This window comes from Ctenopharyngodon idella, chromosome 10 (assembly GCF_019924925.1).
Source record: "Ctenopharyngodon idella isolate HZGC_01 chromosome 10, HZGC01, whole genome shotgun sequence".
NCBI classification, from domain to species: domain Eukaryota; kingdom Metazoa; phylum Chordata; class Actinopteri; order Cypriniformes; family Xenocyprididae; genus Ctenopharyngodon; species Ctenopharyngodon idella.
Window position 1 is genome coordinate 25,069,733 of NC_067229.1, and position 19,940 is coordinate 25,089,672.

At 36.2% G+C, this 19,940-nt stretch overlaps 1 protein-coding gene across 21 annotated transcripts in view; it reads left to right on the top strand.

Annotated features, from left to right (window-relative positions):
* The window catches only part of ppip5k2 (diphosphoinositol pentakisphosphate kinase 2), a 52,009-nt gene extending 34,243 nt beyond the window's left edge, over positions 1 to 17,766 (top strand). For 7 of the 21 annotated variants that reach the window (XM_051908999.1, XM_051909008.1, XM_051909001.1 and 4 more), the window contains 7 exons: positions 1,586 to 1,658; positions 6,803 to 6,922; positions 14,083 to 14,145; positions 14,848 to 14,868; positions 16,148 to 16,291; positions 16,383 to 16,481; positions 16,816 to 17,766. In XM_051908999.1, coding sequence (XP_051764959.1) covers positions 1,586 to 1,658; positions 6,803 to 6,922; positions 14,083 to 14,145; positions 14,848 to 14,868; positions 16,148 to 16,291; positions 16,383 to 16,481; positions 16,816 to 17,090 — 795 coding nt within the window. In that variant the 3' untranslated portion in view covers positions 17,091 to 17,766. Of the gene's footprint in view, positions 1 to 1,585; positions 1,659 to 6,802; positions 6,923 to 14,082; positions 14,146 to 14,229; positions 14,869 to 16,147; positions 16,292 to 16,382; positions 16,482 to 16,815 lie in introns of those variants that run through there. The other 14 variants (XM_051909005.1, XM_051909012.1, XM_051909013.1 and 11 more) reach the window with 7 other exon arrangements.
* Positions 17,767 to 19,940: the final 2,174 nt, after the last annotated feature.

Consider the following 19,940-nt stretch of genomic DNA (forward strand, 5'->3'; position numbering starts at 1 on the left):
TGTAGAAGTGCAGTTTATTATTAGTTCATGTTAACTAATGAACCTTATTGTAAAGTATTACCGATTTGTAGATATCAGTTACTTTTTGGCTATGAAAAAAGCTACTTTTGGCCTTTTGCTGCTGCTTCAGACCATAAACTAAAAATCTCATTACAACCCTTCAGCATTTTATTTTTCTCTCTGCACCAATCTACTCTCTTTATCCATGTTTAGCCTAGTGAGTCTCAGCTCTTTTCATTCATCTGCTCTGCTATTAGCTGTCCTTTGCATCCTGCTCCATTTCAGTGTCCAATAAAAAGTTGACCTCTGGGCTGCTACGGGATATGTGTCACTGATGTCATACATGTATAGGGTGGATTTTGCTTGTCACTCACCTCGGACAGAATTTTCCTCTGCTTCGGCACCTTTTAATATACATTGGTCACTGTTAGATCGACATTTCTTGCTCTTACAGTTCAGTAGGAAGCTCTTAGCAAGAGTATCTATCAACATAATCAATGATAGATAGATTTGTTTATGGTTGTTAACCATTTAGTGAACATCACAAATTTTTTTTGTTTTACAATAATAATTATGACCCATGTGTTATAATTATGCTTGTGTCTTTGTTTTACAAGATATTATTGCTTTGCTATGTCAGTTTTCCTGTCATTTTTACACAACATTATAACAAAGTGGGAACCTCGGTCAAGTTCTTAACACAGTAAAAAAATGTTTTGAAGATTAGCCAAATTAGCACAGATTAGCCAAAGTCTTCCACTAAATACAGTGACCCCCCCAAAAAAAATTTGGACACTTTAGTCACACTTAAAAATGTCTGAATGCCAGTATGTTAAGAAATATCAAAGCAGTTTTCAATTTTCTCTTGAAATATGTCAAGGTGATTTTTAGCAGATATAGTGTGTTATAATGTAACTGAAATCTTTCAGGTAAATTGAAATTGGTTTGATATAAATACACAAATTTCCTGTGTCTTAAGTGTATTTTTGGGGCCACTGTCTCCATTGAAAATCCTTTTAATTGAGGACTTGGCTGAATCTGTGGCTTGATCTAGGCTTCATGTAAAGCCTGTTCAGGCATAGAGAACTCTGTGCTGTTTAGTGTCCAATAACCCTCTTCCTATGCCCAGGATAACCTCCTTTTACCTCAAAGTAGATTCCTAATTTTGAAGTTTCCTTTGGTTTTGCATGAAACAGAAATTTTTAACAGAAAAATAACTGGGCTGTGACCGTTTTGTTCCCTGCTCTGTTGGGTTTTACATGGATGCAAATGCATATTTGTTTGAAATTGTGGATTGTTCAGTTATACTCTATAAACTGTTGCCATGTTTGTCCTCATACCTTCTGCATTCCTGATCTCATTTCCTGTTTCTGATATGGAATGGAGTCTGTGTGGCTATGCTTAACGCATGATCCATTTCTGTTTCTTCATGCTGGGTTTTTTATTTTTGTATAGACCTGTGAACTCACATATATACAGTGCTGCTTATTAACATCTGTCTATCTGTAAATTGCATTTATGAACAAAGAAGAATGAAGGTTGAGTTTTGTTGAGCAGTTATTGTTTTCTGCTTGTGCTCTTTCAGGTTCTGTCAGAGAACAACAGCCACAGCAGACCGGGCAGACTACACGCCGAACACAAGCTCACCACTGGAATCGGTAAGATGAGCACTCACAGATCTCGCAGCACACATCTTAATATTAAAAAGTCAGCAGACATATCTTATAATATCCTTAATGTTGTTGGATGTTCATTATGGAGGAACTCTGACATACTGTCCTGGTTTTCTATGTCCAAATAATGTTTTGCCGTTCCATTTCTAATCTCTGTTGTGTGTGATGTTATTGTGGCTGCTCTCTCTTGATTCTTTAAACTTAACGACCAATTAATTTGGGTCTGAATTGGAAGTGAATGTGTAATACTGTCAGTGAGCTTTACTCTGAAACACACTGTGTTCTAAGATTTTTGCCACACAGCTGACTAATACAGTGCTGACTCTCATATATGCTTGTAATGTCCTTTGTGTGTTTGTAGGCCGGTTATACACAAACCTCCATGGTTTATATGGAAGCATATACTTTTGTCTTACTGTGTAATTATAGCTCTTTAGTAATTGTTTGTAGATGGGTAGGTGACATGAAATAGTTTTGGATGTCCTGCGGTGTGACATGCTATACTCTTCACTCTTAGAAGAAAAGGTTCTATATAGAACCCTAGAGTTCTTGACTTAATTTTAAAGAATGCCAAAAAAGGTTATATATAAGGAGAAAATCTTAAATGATTGCATAATACTTTCATGTTTAATGGTTATTTCAATTTTTTTTTACGAGCTGTTTAATTCATAAAATATAATTAAATTGAAAAATGTATTAAAACAAGTGCCTGACAGAACCCTTTAAGGTTCTATATAGAACCTTTTCTTCAAAGAGTGATTTAAAACTGTTTTAACCAGTGGCCAGTTGTATAAACTGCTTAGACTAGTCTTACAAGTTAGTCATCTAATTTTTTTCTTCAAGACTGGTCATAACTTTAAGTCAGTTACATAAAAACGTAGATTGGTCTAATTTTAATTCTATAAAGTAAGACTGATTAGCCCTAACTAATTGCTAGTTGGTCAGACTAGTTCTTAAGAGACAGTCTTAACTTAGCGGCTATGTTTATGCACCTGGCCACAGTATCGTAATAATAATTTTTTCTTTACTTTTTTATATTTATTATACATGCAGCTTTTTGAGCGCATAATAGAGATTAATTGAACTTTGTATTACCGGTAATTAAAAAAAAATTAATTTGTCATACTGCAGGACAGTTTAAAACTATAGTGAAGACAAAATGTGTTTAAAAATGGTGACCAGTTACAGGACTAACAATGTGCACTTATACTTTCATATATATTTAAACTAAAATTTTGATGTTGGTTTGGGGGGAAAAAAGTAACTAATGGACATGTTACCAAGAAAAAATGTGTTTTTTTTTTTTTTTTTTTTTGTGTCAGCCCTCAAAATTTAGTGGAAATTCGACTGTGTTTGTTTGTTACTTTGCGATGTGACACATTAATGGCATCGTGATTTGTGAAGTGACAAAATGAAGTGGCACAAATTTATACTATAAGACTATAAAGATTGCCACCTGAAGAGTTTTTGGTCAGCTGTTAAAAATGTGTGCCACCAAACAAAAGCAAAATTCATTCTGGTCATTCACAGCAAATTGTGTTCCATCAATACAGATTGATTTGCCATAATGCAAAAAAAAACTATGAATTGTTAAAAAGTAACTGATATGAGCTTACACTCCTGGGGCCGCATTCACAAAGCATTAAGTTAAGAATATTCTCAAAAACATTTAAGCATGTTCTTGTCTTTTTTTTCTTAAGATTGTTCTAAAGACAAAACTTTGAATTCCTGAAAAGAGTGTTCTTAAAAATCATTGTAAGTAACATTTTAAAGGCAGGATGACCTCCCACTTGTCTTAATTTTAAAGGTAATATTACATTAGACTAGCTACATACACTCACCGGCCACTTTATTAGGTACATCTATTAAACTGCTCATTAATGCAAATATCTAATCAGCCAATCAGATGGCAGGATGATCTGCTGAAGTTCAAATTGAGCATCAGAATGGGGAAGTAAGGTGATTTAAGTGACTTTGAATGTGGCTTAGTTGTTGGTGCCAGACAGGCTGGTTTGAGTATTTCAGAAACTGCTGATCTACTGGGATTTTCACACACAACCATCTCTAGGATTTACAGAGAATGATCTGAAAAAGAGAAAATATCAAGTGAGCAAAAATGCCTTATTGTTGCCAGAGGTCAGAGGAGAATGGCCAGACTGGTTCAAGCTGATAGAAAGGCAACCGTAACTCAAATAAGCACTTGTTACAACCAAGGTCTGCAGAAGAGCATCTCTGAACTCAGAACACGTCCAGCCTTGAAGCTGATGGGCTACAGCAGCAGAAGGCCACAGCGGGTGCCACTCCTGTCAGCTAAGAACAGGAAAAGTCTCAGTTTCTGCTGTGACATTCAGATTGTAGGATCATATTGAATGCCGTAAACAGCATGAAAGCACAGATCCATCCTGCCTTGTATTAGAGGTCTGCATTCCCGCGGCTCTTACCCGATAAGATTTCTTGCTGCGCGGGATTAAATTTTGAATGAAAGGCGGATTGCGGTCAGTAACTATAGTGTACTTTAGGCGGGAGCGGGCGGTCTGACAATAGCCCGGTCGCTCCCGAGATGCTTTGGCATCAGCGCATCTGTGCTTGAACTTGAAGTGAACAAAACTTTCTGCAGTGGTGGCGTTCACACAGTCCCCAGTTCCCTGTCTTGAGAAACCTGGCAAGATATGTTCTTTGCATTAGAGGTCTGCGCAAGTGCACCTTCAGAGAACATTCAACCTTTGTGATCGGATTTTGGAGGAGAGACGTTCTGAAACAGTCGTCAGTCAGCATCATTCTGTTCTTGCATGGATATTAAAAATGATTTAATTTTGCAGTAGGCTATAGCTAGTAAGCCAACAGTTTTCGTTTTTATGTATTTTTGGCGTAGCCTATAGTTTTGAGGGACATGTTGTAGGCTATTTAATTCAGCTTATTTTTCTCTGTGATATTTAGCCTATTATTCTTTGTGAATTCATTTTTTTTCTCTGACATTTTTTAGGGTGTTGACAGCAACCTAAGACAAATAACAAATAAAAATCTTGTATATGCAACATTTTATATATGTTATCCCCTCTTGTTATTGTTATCACTCTCTTTCTTTAGGGGAAGTTTAAATGCGAGATTCTGGAAACGATCTAAATTTAGCGGGACCCGTCGGGTCGGGAAGAAAATCACTATATGTGGATAGCGGGTGAACACAGAGTGAATTTTAGGCGGGGGCGGGAGCGGGTGCGTGCAGAATAGAACCTTGCGAGAGCGGGCGGGAGCGGGACGAAAAAAACAGTCCCGTGCAGACCTCTACCTTGTATCAGCGGTTCAGGCTGGTGGTGGTGTAATGGTGTGGGGGATATTTTCTTGGCGCACTTTGTGCCCCTTAGTACCAATTGAGCATTGTTTAAATGCCACAGCCTACCTGAGTATTGTGGCTGACCATGTCCATCCCTTAATGACCACAGTGTACCCATCTTCCGATGGCTACTTCCAGCAGGATAACACACCGTTAGAAAGCTCAAATCATCTCAAACTGGTTTCTTGAACATGACAATAGCCACTTTTCCACCGTAGGGCAGAACATTTCTAAGAATGGTAAGGAGCAGTTCGGCACAGCATAATTACAAACCGTTCTTGGCACAGTTGGCTAGAATGCATGTAGTGATGTCACCACTCCTGATTGTCTGTTGCCTGGCTGCCAGTTTCTCTATATCTGGCAAAGCATGGTATTTGAGTGAATTTAAAAATAAAATTGAAAGAAATATCTAATCATCCTCCATAACGCGGTAGCTATCTACATCTCTTAGCGTTTGTAAACCATTGCGTTACCAAGGCAACGACTGACACATTTGTATGACATTCCACAGAGCAGCCGTTATCAGCCCCACAGTAGAAAATGAAACCATATCTGTACCGGCTGAGCCGGATTGACACGGAATGGAATAGTTAAGCAATGAGAACGGTTTGGCCTGACAGTGGAAAAGTGGCTAATGAGTTCACTATACTCAAATGGCCTCCACAGTCACCAATCCAATAGAGCACCTTTGGGATGTGTTGGAACCGGAAATTCGCATCATGGATGTGCAGCCAACAATTCTGCAGCAACTGTGTGACGCTATCATGTCAGTATGGACCAAATCTCTGAGGAATGTTTCCAGCACCTTGTTGATTCTATGCCACAAAGAATTAAGGCAGTTCTGAAGGCAAAAGTGGGTCCAACCCAGTACTAGCGAGGTGTACCTAATAAAGTGGCCAGTGAGTGTAATACATATTACAATCATTAGGGATGTGCATGAGTTCTCTAAACACTATGGATTGATAATGTAAACAATAATTGGTGACTTGACTTTTTGCTGAATTTTAAATTCAGTAACAACTCTATGAAACGACTTGAATATAGGTGAAAGAGGTTGAAAGATTTACCCCGCAGATTTCACATCTGGTTCAGTTGGCCACTCAAATTCGCTGCACAGACCAGCAGAAAACTGCTTGAATTGAAAGTGATTTCTGTGGGAGCTGTGCTTCATACATCACTACACTAATGACAACTGACAATGGACCTTTTTGGCCTGCAAAAAAAGAAAAAGAAAAAAAAGAGTTGATTGAGTCTTCTGGAAAAACCACCATACAATCAGATAACACAAAGTTATAACAAGTCTGGAAATGTTTGATAACTTCAAGAATTACCCTTCTTACGAACTTCTTAGTAATTTCTTAACTTTTTTTAAGATTTTTGTGAATCCAGCCCCTGTATCGGAGTGATGGAAAATATTAATGATTATCATAGCGATCTATAGTGGGTAATAATACTGTAATAGTTACAGCAATTGTAGTAAAGATGGTGTAAGTGTATTACACATTTAATTTTGTCAGTATTTGCTTGATATGTCACTTCATGTGACTCTAAAGCTTATGTCTTTCTGGTCAGAAGACTGTTTTTAATTTTTTCTCCTGAAAGTGAGGTCCTCTGAAGATCGGTTTACCTTACTTGGTTACAATGACAAAAGACATTACTGTCATTATGGGATGCTTTCAGTGAGGCTGCACTACTCATTCTGTGGCAAGAATCTTCTAGAAATGCATGCTGCATGCATTGCGAGGTGTGTCTCTTGGAACACCCGATTGCTGTATGTATCTTCTCTAACTCCCATCAGGGTCTCATTGTGCTGGCTTGTTTAGCACCATGGTGCTGGGCGGCTCCTCCAGTGCACCTAACCTACAAGATTACGCTCACGCACACCGTAAAAAGCTGACCTCCTCTGGCTTCTTAGATGGTATGTGCAAACACGCACACACACCTTCTAATGGTGAATCCCCGTCCCTACTTTTAAGGAATCCTGGAGTCTTATCTGTGTTTTCAGTGGGAAACTACCAGAGCTCGGGTTGTTCTCAACTGGTTGCATTGGAATAAGTCCTCCTTTTGTTGCTTTGTTGTGGTACTCATGCCCATATGCTCCGATTTATTTATGATGCAAATCTTTTTTTGTTTACCCCCCAAAATTTTTTGGGATCCTACAACCCTGCTTTTGCAAGAAATGTATGCTATGATCTGTACATAGTGTATGTTTCATGAAAAAACAGGTTTAATAAATTAGTTCTATAATATCTATAATCCCTGTTAAAAAAAAAAAAAAAAAAAACGTTTTTTTTTTTTTGGGGGTTAATTCTATGTGTAGCCTATGTCTCGTCCTGTGTAACACAAGCTGTATGTTGAATTCATCTTAAGAGTCTGTCTCATCAGAATCTCATGTGCTGTTAGCAAAATAATGTTATTTATTTATTCATTTACCTTAATGTAACTCGTTACCACTGTAACACTGTCAGTGCTGGGTAGTAACTGATTACATGTAATCTGGATTCCGTAATCAGATTTCAAATATTAAGTACTTGTAATTAGATTATATTACATTTTAAAATACTCGTAATCGACTACAGTTACTTTATTTATTACATGTTATTCTCACAATGGTAATAAATTAATAATTCATTGATTCTCGCTACTACTACTTATCTTTTTAATATTTTCCTTTCTAATAAAGCCTACTGCTTATATGTGTTCATAAACTCTTCCAGGTTTGTGAAACTGTTCACAAAGACCAGCCACTAGTCATGTGACTGTCACTGAAAACTGAGACCCACACAGCATTTGATCACTAGATTTACAGAAATCATTTCACTTTTTAGAAGTGTTTTCTTAACATTGCAACATTGCATATCTAACAAACACAGTTATTATTATTATGATTATTAACTTGAAATGGCCCCTGATCATTTAAAAATTAATAAGTAGGTCAATAATTAAATTAGGTCAATAATAATAATAATCATAATAATAGCAATAAAAGTTCACAGTTCTCTGATGTTGCTTAATGGTCACAAGACATGCAGGTAAACAAAATTATTTTTTTATCTTTTTTAGTAAGTGTTTTATTTTGATTGTTTTTGTAAAATTATTATTTTTTATTTAAATTATGATTTGATTACTTAATAGCTTTTCGTTAAACTCACAAACCCCCTGCAGTTTTGATGTTTAATGCACTTCATGTTGTTGATAAAGAATAGAATATATTTTCTTTCTCTTTGTATTTTTATATCAATATGGTACAAGATTATCCTATCCAAACCAATGTGATAAACGAGTTAGGTCAAAAGTAATTTAAAAGTAATCAAAGTAATCAGATTATATTACCTTAAATGTGTAATGCAGTGGGTTATGTTACTAACTACAATTTGTGTCATGTAATTTGGAATCAGTAACAGATTACAATTTGTAAGTATAATCTACTCAGCACTGAACACTGTAAACACATCTGTTTTTCAGTAGTCAGTCCATACTTAATGTATGTACAAGAAAGTCAACAGTTTTTGTAGGTTTCCCTATAGTAGCTACACCACAATATTATACCACAACTTTGAAGATCTTTTTTTACACTGCAAACAAGAGTAACAATAACATGCATTTCATTTAACCCTTGTGCGTCAATTAAAAAAAAATTTATAGTGGACAAAAATATCTGTCAAACAAAACTGTAATTAAAATTTAAACTTTGGACTTAAAGGTGCAGTATGTAATAATTTTAGCCGCTAGAGGTCGCTAGAAGCCTATTCAAAACAAAGGCGTAGCTCGATGACGCCAAGTTTTAGAGCGGAATCTTGGGACATGTGGTCTCCATCTCAATGGACGGTGCAAAAGAATAAGGATTGGAGTTGGGAACAAATCATGTTCATGGATGCGATTATTAACGTTACTGTAGTATGAAGCAGAGCAGGACCGAATGTTGTGGGAACTGAACAACGATTGCACAACACACGCCTCACGAGCAGCGGAACTTTTATTATGCCACAGTCGCCAGCGCCGCTCCCGCTTTTCCGGTCATGAGTATGAGGTAACACAGCTCTGTTTATCATATTAGATACATTTGAGTGTGTTGAAAATGATGTTATAACGTTACTCTGTGCGTTCACTCAGCGGCTGCTGTGAGACACTTGTTTGAGACACACTGCAGTAAGATAGATCGATTTTAGAATATCATATTAAATACTGGACGGCTTGTGTTGATAAATAGCATGCAATTAATTTTAAAACGTATTGTATGATGGAGAAAATGCTGTATTACTGTTATTAAAAATAAAGCTGCATCTGATTATGCTATGTTAGCTACTTGACAAAATAGTGTTTTTCTCTGAGGCATGGTAAAGCATGGTACTCGCAAAAAATCAAGAAAATTAGATTTAAACAATAAGACTAAACATGTTGAGCTATATAACAACAATAAGTTTTCTGTCTATAAATGTATAAAAACAGTTGTTCCCTTGTCTTTTAAAATGTGTAATATTTTAGAGCGTCTTTGGTGTTTCCTTGGTTTCTACAAAATAAAACGAAACCAGGGGTAAAGCGGGTATGACGCCATTGACAGGCGACTCCTCACACGTCCTGGAGCCTTGGTTAAAATTGCAATTTTCTTACGATTTACAAATAGTTGGAAACATTTGGGATATTGTAAGTACTCAAGTGAACAAAATATATAACACTGGCCTAGTGGTTTTTGGATATTTTACTGCAAAAATATTACATATTGCACCTTTAAGTTTGGTCTCATTTTAAAGATCATTGGCAGATTATTGTAAAAGTTAAAGTGAAACAAAAAGTTATAGAGGTTTTAGTTAATGAAACACACTGAGATTAAAAATTGCAGTTTTAATGGGTTTTATTGGGGACATTTTTTGTCCTTAAGGGCTGAAGTGTAACTATTTTGTGTACCTAGTGTAAAATAGGAAAGGAAATGAGGGTAAAATATATTAAAATTCAAATAAAAAACACGCACTTGACATTAACACAGGCAAAATGATTAAGAAAAAAATTTGTTTTTGAAAAAGAATGTTCTTAAGGATGGACAACAATGTATCTTAATATTAAATAACTATAGGTTTTATTCAAATACAGTGTAGCTAAAATTTTACTGAATTAAGCAAAACCATTAAAATCAGAAAGATCAACAAAAAGTCATTTACTCATGCTCATAAACCCATTCCTAACCCATAAGACTTTCATTCATCTTTGAAATGCAAACAAAGATATTTTAATGAGACCTGATAGATTTCTGTCCCTCCGTTGAAAGTCCATGCAAAAAAAAACTTTTCAAAAAGTTCATAAAAACATGGTAAAAGTAATCCATATGAAAAGAGCATCCCTTCTGTAATAATTAGGGTTTTGTTCACATATAAACATTGATTGACACACATTATAAAGCTGATCAAATATGCTAAATCACAGATCTTTCCCTATATTAATCTTGTGCAAAACACATTTTATAACACTTAATTTCAGCATGCTGTAACTGCAATCTGAGTAAAATTTAATGGTTAATTTCACTGTTTTACAGTGCAGAGTTTTATCAACAGTGCTAAGGAGGCAGTTTTATGTCATTATATGCTCCAAAATAAAAATAACTGGATGAAACTAAAGATCTGCAGCAGAAACTAAAGTGACCAATTTTTTTTTATCCTTAAAAGGGGTCATGACATGGATTTTTTTTTTTTTTTATTATTTTAATATGATCCTTGAGGTTCACTTATAATGCGCGCACACACACACACACACAAAACAAATATATGTGGGAAAATTAGTATTTACAACCTTCATTCTGACTCTCTGTCTGAAATAACCCGTTTTTAAGTGAGTGTTTTGAAAACATTATCTGTAAAAAAACAAAAAACAAAAAAAACGTAATTTACAGTTGATTATGAAATCATTTACTTATGGTTTGTGATGCAGCAGCTGTCAGAAACAATACAGCTGACTGCTTCATCTGTCAAAATTTTCTTCGTAATCTCTTGCAAACAAAATGCTCCAAACAAACAATCCTCCGACGCCATTAAACCATCCACTTGTTTCCGACGCTGGGATCCTTCTGTAGTCTGTACAGAGATGTAAACGAGCGGTTTACACATTCGTTCACTCTTCCATTTATCCTCAAGTGCGTGGAGTATTATCAGAAACTGAATGCGCATCTGTATACTGTATCAGTGTAGACAGTGTCAGTGATTATAATGGTTTCTATTTGCTTTTGATGTGACTCACATCCAGTGTAGGCAAATGTCAGCTGTTAACCGACTGGACGCCAGGGGGCGGGGCCTATGGTTCGATGATGTAAATTATTTGTTGATGTCTTGCTCTGGAGGCAATCTATGCAAATGTATTTGCCCGTGTGACAGATCCTGCAATATGCAAACAAGCCATTTTTGGAGCTTGGTTAAATAAATGCTATGTTTATAATGAGGACGTTTTAAGCTGTAAAACTTGCAGGATGTTTTAATGGTACAAAGACTCATGTCATGACCCCTTTAAAGTACACTAGAGTATTCTGGGTTTTTGGTATTTCTCCTTATCCTGCACACACACCTGTTGCCAAACCTTTTTTCTTTGTATACAGACGTGACAAAAAAATAAGGACAAATCTTGGAAGCTACAGCAAACTGAACCCCACAGCTCTGAATTAAAATAATTATTGCATACTTACCATATAGTGAGTTGGAGTAAGGCAATAATGTTGTTTTGAACACAGATTTATGTACAGATATTTTGTTGACTTCTAAAGAAATATTGAACAAACAAGCACAAGAAAGTCGTCTTCGTGGGTGTGCCGATATCCAAGAGGCCATTCTGTTAATGGTTCTGTTAACGTGTCCATACTAGTTGTAGTGTCTGTGCTGGAATAATATAACTGTTCAACGGAAGTTTTTAAGGCCATCTGTTATAATGCAACAAGTGACTTCTGACTTTGTAGCTATTATTTGAGGAGAAATATATCTCAACATTTTAGGGTAGGATGTGTTTTTATGTCCTGTTGTTTTTTTTTGATATTCGGTACCAATATTCGGTATTCGGTACAAATGATTTTGTGGAAATCCGGGATTCCACGGCTAATTTGTGTTGTGAAGCAAGACCTTTGTAGATGTGTTCATGAAGCAGGAATGCTGTTGTGCATCAGTAAAGAAAGTATAGCATCAATCATAGAATTAACCCTAGAATGCATGACCCAAAACGCCTACATGAATGCATAAAGGAGGAAAAATGACCCGTACAAAGAGTTGGCATCCCGGTTTTATCTTTCAGTGTAATTAAATCATTGAAGAATTTGATTATACACCAGTTTAAATGTTTTAGCAATGTTCAGTTGTTCACATTGAATGCCATAACCAAATTCAGTTCAATATAATTACTTTTATAATTATGAGATTTTAATTTACTAGCAACATTTGCAGATTATTTCGCTGATGCTTGCAGATAAGTTGTCTTGTGGAAAGATAGACTGTTGTTTTTCTGAAACTAAGGTGAAGAACAGGTAAATGTGTGTAACTGTTGCTAAACTGCAAATCTGAATAAGTACACAGTGGATATGTTGTAGTCTTGTGTCCATTTAGTGTAAGAAGTTGTGTAGAGATTCACTGCATGGCCAGTAAATGACTGTGGTGAACCTTGAGAGTCAAGATCGGTGAAATGGAGTTTGTTCATAAGAAATAAGCTTTTGACCAATGAGAAGTCCTGGTACTAGGATTGTAATGTTGCCTTGTAAGAGCTGTGCTAGCAGCCTTATCTGATGCCACTGGGTGTTTATTTGTGTTAGTCCAAGATCCAATCAAAGATAAATACAGACCAAAAAATACTATAGCGAGTCAAAATTCCATATGAAAAGCCTACGTGTAATTTTGAGACCCTTTACAAAGGCTTGGGGTAGTGATAGAAAAAAAATTATTTTAAAAAGAAATTCCAAAAAAGTGGTGCGTCTCTTGGAACAGCATTGCACATTTTTGAATGTCTCACTTATCTGATACAGTCAAGTGATGGATCTATCTTCTGGCTACACTGTAAACCCAAATAAGTTTGTAGTACGCATGCATGTTAATTGCTCCTAACTTAAAGGACTGAGTTACATTTTGATAGCAATTAACATTAAATATTTAGTTAATTACCTTTTTTATTTTGAGTTCTTGCAAATTAAATCAGTTATTTACTTCACTGTAAACCCTAAGAAAATACAGAAAATGCCATCTTGCTAATTTGCTAACATGTTAGCAATAGTATGGTATAGTACTTACTGAATGAGTACAGCAACTTAAAACATGTAACTTACCTGCTCTCAAACCAAGCTGCATGCGCTACTTGTCACCATGATGGTAGCTCTCCAAAAACCCACATTAGCAGAAACTCTTCTAAATCAGCATAACAAAACATTAATCGCTACTAAATCTCCCATACCATTAATCTTGCGCAAAAAACATTATGTAACACTTAATTTTAGCATTTACTCTCCCTTTCGAGTGCCATGGGCAAAGCATGCTGGGAAATAGAAATCCCAGTCCAGTTTCAGTTAAACTTAAGTTAGTCTAAATTAAAAGAAATTAGTTCATACAACTCAAAACAATGAAACAGTTAAGTTTACTTGAAATATCAGTGCTGTGAACTCAAAAGAAAAAGAAAGTTCTAAATACTCATAGCAGTTAATTTAACTTAACTAATGTGTTCAATTTAAGTTTGTCCTACTCAAAACAATTAAGTATTTTGAGCATTAGGGTTTACACTGTAGTTGATTATCTAGATTAGGTGTGAGATACAAAAAAAAATGTGCAGTGCTGTGGGTCCCTGGGGCTAGAATTGAAAACTACTGTTCTATCTTGTCGATTTAACCCCCAGTATGCATTCTAGGGTTAATATGGGGTGCTTGCTTGAACAGAAGGAAACTGAAGGTTTAATTTTGAAATGTGGAACATGTTTTTTAATCCCTATCCCTAATGGCTGTCCAAACACTAAACACAAGCATCCCTATGCTTTTCTTCTGCGTCTTTCCTGCATGACTCTTGCCTTCTTTAGTCTTTCTTTAACCCTTTCTTTTAGCTGTTATACATTTCAGGTACCTGTTTTTCTCTTTCTCAGAGGCTACACGTGGTTCTGCTGTAAAAAGATTTTCTATCTCATTTGCGCGACACCCAACCAATGGTATGTTTGCTTTTGTTAATTCCTAGTCACGTTTTCCCCTCACATTCAGTTTTTTTAATTTATTATTTGTTCTTCTGGATATAGAGTTCCTCCATCAACCCTAGAATGGGGCACAGGGAATGTGACAGCTGTTCATTTTAGAGGACTAAAAATACTCATTCAACACACCAGACATCATGTATATATTGAATCAACAATTTAGTCTCCTCTGCACGGTGATCTCATTACATGGATTTCAAAAATCACTATCTTTTTTGTTCCATCATCTACACGAAAGTACAATAAGGTTAAAATTTGAAATATTTTGTTGTTACTAATTTTAAATTATTTGTGGTTGTTTATTTGTGGTTGAATGAACTAGTTCTTAGAAACTGATGAAATATGTTGACAGTTTTCAGGTGAACAGAATTTGCTGCTCTTTGGCCTATTTGAAGAATAGTTATTTAATATAACACTTTATTTTAACCTGTTTAAATTTATCTGCATATTTTAGCTTAGCTAACGTTTTCATGTTTTCTGTGTTTTTTTTGTTTTTTTTTTTTCAATTCCAAATTCTATTATGCATTATTTAATGCATTGCAGTGTTTTATACGTTGATAACATCCAAAATGATGTTTTTGGAAGTTTAGAAAATTGCCCATTTTTAGCATATCATTTTTATTGTTTGTTTTTTCTTTTAATCTGCTTTTCTAAATGGGTCAGTGTTTTCCAGTATGTTCAGTGGTAAGTGTTAATCATACTTAATATACACATTCTATCCTGTCTAATTAGTGTTTGTTGTTTTATTTTGGCTCTGGTTCTCTATCTTGTGTAGAAAGTACTCAGATCTAGTCTGTAGACCTTAGTTTTTGACCCTCCTTTTTTGTCTCACTTAGATCTGTCCTATAATGATGAAACAGGAAAAACCCCTAAGAATTCTATTCTTATCTTTCTTTATGTACCCACAAGAAAATTAGTTTTTGGTTTATTCTTTGCATTCGCAGAAAGAAAAGTAACATATTGCATATGCTCCTTTGTATTTTTAATTTTTTTTTAAATAATTGACAAGACAATTTCATCTTACATTTTAGTCCTATTCTAGGTAAATCCCCAAACCTAATCATTTGAACATTGCCTAATAATTGTTTCCTTATACTGATGTGCGATTGGCTTCTTCACTCATTCTCTTCTTAAGATGGCTCTTCTTTTATTGTTAATTGGTATTGATAATTTTTTTTAAACAGTAAATCAATCTGGGTGTTGAGTCTAATCAGTTCTATCTTTAAATTCTAATGGAATGAGTCCCATTTGAATCCACAGCACACTTGTGACGCACATTCTATATGAATGTGCCTGGCTGTTATGTTGCTTGGCAACCGTAAACAGTCTAATGAACTATATAACTTGACAGAAGAATTGGTTATTCTGATTTTTATTTTTTTTATTTTGATAAATGTAACTATTTATTGAACATTGGTGTATTTATATTCTCTAACTTTTGCTGGTGTTGGATAAAAGCAATATAAACCATGAGAGACTGTGTTACAGTGGTTTTATCGTGATTAATAACACCGCTTATCTGTGGTATAATAACTGTAATGCTTGACCTCTTGTGGCTTAATGCTTTTATTAAAAGACACCTGAAGATTATATTCTGGCATCTTGTGCCAAATTGCATGACTTGAATAAATCAAATCATAATCATGTTGTTCCACTAGTTTCATTTGAGAAATAAAAATATTTGTAAAAGGTAGGTCGATTATCATTTCCGCTTCATAAAAACCATCTTGGCCAAGTGATGTTTTTTGGTAGATTGAAGGTATTGTGAGCTGTTCTTTGTGTGACCCATCTGCCTCCATCTTGCCCACCTCAAACTCACGTTTGACGGTGTTGTTGCTTGTCATTTTCAGAGGAAATGGAACGCCATATCTCTGCCATCTCTCCAAGATCTTAAGTTATAGTTCATGCTATATGATTATTCTAGCCATTTTTTCAGATTCTGATGTTGTATATTTCATTGAAGGTTTTGAGTTATATTCCATGGTTCCTTCAATCTGTCCCTTGGAGACCCTCCACAATTCCCTGTCTCTCAAACAAGTGGATGACTTCCTCGCTTCCATAGCCATATCCCATGATTCAGTACTGGAAATATCGGCATCCTCGCCAGGTACTGTCAAAACAACATGCACTGACTGCCACTGTGTCATGTTTACTGTACATTTGTTTTAATCTGTTTTTTTATTTGTTTTAACCATCAGCTGTGCCCACAAAGAAGGCTCCTTTGAATACTTACACTCCAGCAAAAGTTTTGCCCTGTCCATTCACCCAATCCCTTGGCAAGAAGACGAGTGCATCAGGCATGTTGCATATATAGATGCACCATTAAAAAAATAACTACACAAAACTAGTAGAACTTTGCTTTGCATTTACAAATGCCTCATATACAGTTTATTTCATGCATAGTGTTTTGAAAATGGATCAATTCACTTGATTATAGATTATTCCAGGGTTTACACAGTCATGGAAACCTGAGAATATCACAATAAATTGTTTTTGTGTCTTTTTTATATATATAGATAAAGTGTGGGAAATTTGTTGTTCAGAATCGAAAAAACTCTTTTAAGACTCCCACAATCCATTGTGCACATTTCTTTCTGTTTTTCACCTCTGTATATATATTTTTTCCTTCAGATCAGGATGATTTTCCAGCTAGAAAGCCCAGAGCAGTTTCAGCAGATGTTCCGGAGCATGGTGCAAGTTGTGGCAAAACTTCACACCCAAGCTCAGAGACCAAGCAGCGCAACCCTGCTCCAATCATTTCCATCCCTCTGCCACCTGAATGTCATGATTCCTCTATTAAAACCCAGCAACTATCCAGTGTCTCATCCAGTGGCACACCAGCACTTGAAGTCCCTGCTCTACAAAATAAGAGTGCAACAAAAACCATGCCAGGCTTTTACACATGACATCAATCTGAAAACCACCACCTGGGACATGTAAAAATGAACTAAAATCACAGCACACCCTAAACCAGGGCACAACTAAAGCAGATGACCACATGCCATGGACCCAGTGAACCAAAACACGATTTTTGTTCAGACAGATTAGATCAGTTCTTAGAGCATGTTACAGGCCTAACTTTATTACCTTTAGTGAAAAGAATTTGTCGTAATTAGCAGTACCTTTATTTGCATTTAAAGGAACATCTCAATGAATGTTTGTTACCAAAATACAGTCCACCAAAAGATATCACATTGTTGTAATTACAATCATATCGTAGGCTTATTTAGTTCTTCCATTCACCTTGAATGGTTCAGAAGAATGTGTTACATTTATCTTGTATATTTGAATGTTGAAATGTAAAAGCTTGCATAGAATTAACTGTCATAGTATGACATGTTACTGCAGCTGGTTTTAATATTTAATGAATACAGCATATTCTGGGGCCTCATCAAACAAGGTCCTAAGTGATATTTCTTGTTTAGAAACATATTTTTAATGCATATATTTCATTACAATCAGAATGTGCACTTCTTTCCCTCCACTGTAACGGAAATCTGCCTTATGTTAACAAGTAATTTTCCATCAAATTAAATTAAACTGAATGTTGTGTATATTGGGAATAAACTTTGGCGGAAGGTATTTTTAAGTTCATCATTAAATCAAAACTACATTTAAATCCTAGCAATGGTAGCCACCACTTCAATTCTCTGGCCCCAACATAATTCGTGTTCTCTGCTTTCCTGCAGAGTTTAGCGCCAAGCTTCTACAGCACTTCTATAATTTTCTAGTAATTCTGAAGTTTAGCTGATTCAGGAAGAGTTAAAGCCATGCAACTTATTTTTACTTGTGAAAATGTGATTTATTTTAGAGTAAAATAGGACAGTGGTTTACAAACCTGTTTCTGGGGGACCCCCAACACTGCACATTTTTGGCCAGATTTACTAAAAATGGCAAATTAGTGTGAAACTGCAATCCCAGCGTGGATGGGAGTGAAGAGTGAAAAGTTCTGTGGCTGATCTACTGATGATGTGCAAATTATAGAACACAGGCACAGCCAGATCATTTCCATAATGACCAATGCAGTGTACCGAAAGCAGTGCAAATTAGCGTAGTGTTGGAAACTAGCAGAGCCAATGATAATAAGGTGTGGGTAATCTACTAACAACACAAGTTAAAAATAAATCAGCTTGGCAAACGATACGTTTGGATAACATCTTTCTCTGGCATTCTAAATGAACATGAGAATGAAATGAAATGAAAATTCTCTCCCTTCTATCACGTTCACTGCCCTCCTACCAGTGACTAGGGCAGCATGTCAAGCGCCAAATGGATTATGCTTTTTTTTGGGTGGTAAATAATGGTGCAAATACCACTACATTGACTGCCACAAACCTTAGTAAACCACGTTGCATGATTTATTTAAATACTCTCCTCCCATAATTTTTGCATATGAAAGGGAAACTCTTACAAATGTATATGCAATAAGGTCAGCCGCAAAAATAACTGTCCACGCAATTTCATCACTAATTTTTTTACTGCGTGTCTTTAGTAAATCCTGACAGTAGTATTTAAATGCCAAAAGAGGGTTTGTACTGGCATAAGCTGTTAGTAAATCTGTCCCTTTGTATGTCTGCCTAAACGAACTTGTTTCCAATCATCAACTTAATAGGAAAGACTCCAAGGCCTGAAATGGGTGTGTCAAAGACATTCAAAATGTGCAGTGTTAGGGGGCTCCAGGAAGAGGTCTGGGAACCACCGAAAGAGATTAATTTTCAACATCGAAAAGGGTAGGATTATTTTTATCTGTAATTGACTGGATCATGAAAAGTGGGTGTTGCATACCACAATGGAGTCTGACAGTTGCAGGAAGGTTGAAAAGTAAGAGGGATTGGTTAGGTTAGACAAAAAGGTAAAGGTGTTTCAGTTGTCTTGTCTGGCATCATAAGGTGAGATAGGACCTACTTTGCCTCCAACTGGGAATTTTGAAGATGTGTAGTATTGATGGACACTCTGACTTTAGCCCAGAGCTGGGCAACTCTGGCTCCGTTTAGCTCCATCCCTGATCAAACTCACCTGCTTGTAGCTTTCTAGTAATTAGCTTGTTCAGGTACGTTTGATCAGGGTTGGAATTAAACTGCAGAAAAGTGGATCTTGAGGGCCCAATTTTCCCACCTCTGCTCTAAAAGCCTTTATAGCAGCGGTCTCAAACTCAGTTCCTGGAGGGCCACAGCACTGCAGAGTTTAGCTCCAACCAGCTCCAATTCACACCTGCTTGGAAGTTTCTAGTAATCGTGAAGATCTTGATTAGCTGGATCAGGTGTGTTTGATTATGGTTGGAGCAAAACTGTGCAGAGCTGTGGCCCTCCAGGAATTGAGTTTGACAGCATCCACTTTTAAACTAATCCTGGTTGTATGTTTTCTAGTCTTGGGCAGGGCCTGAAACGTTATCTCCAGGGCCAGATTGATGCTATGGGAATGCTCCTCGTGAAGCTGGTGTCTGAGATCAATCTTGATTGGCTACTGCAGTTAGGTGATGTCACAGGTGTGCTGGAAGGGTTTATAAGGGCACCTAGAAAGAACATCTTCAACTTCAATATCTGAAGGAAGACATAAAGGCATGCCTGAAGTATCGTGACACAGTGTCTCCGTTTCCCTTCTCAGGGAACCAGGGTTACCTACATAACCTAGTCGTTCCCTTTCAAAGTGGATCTCAACACTGCGTTATGGAATTGATGTTGTAGGAACAAAAAACCCACTACGCCAAACTGACCAAATGCCTGCTCAATGTGCTGTGAAAATAACAGCGAGCTAAG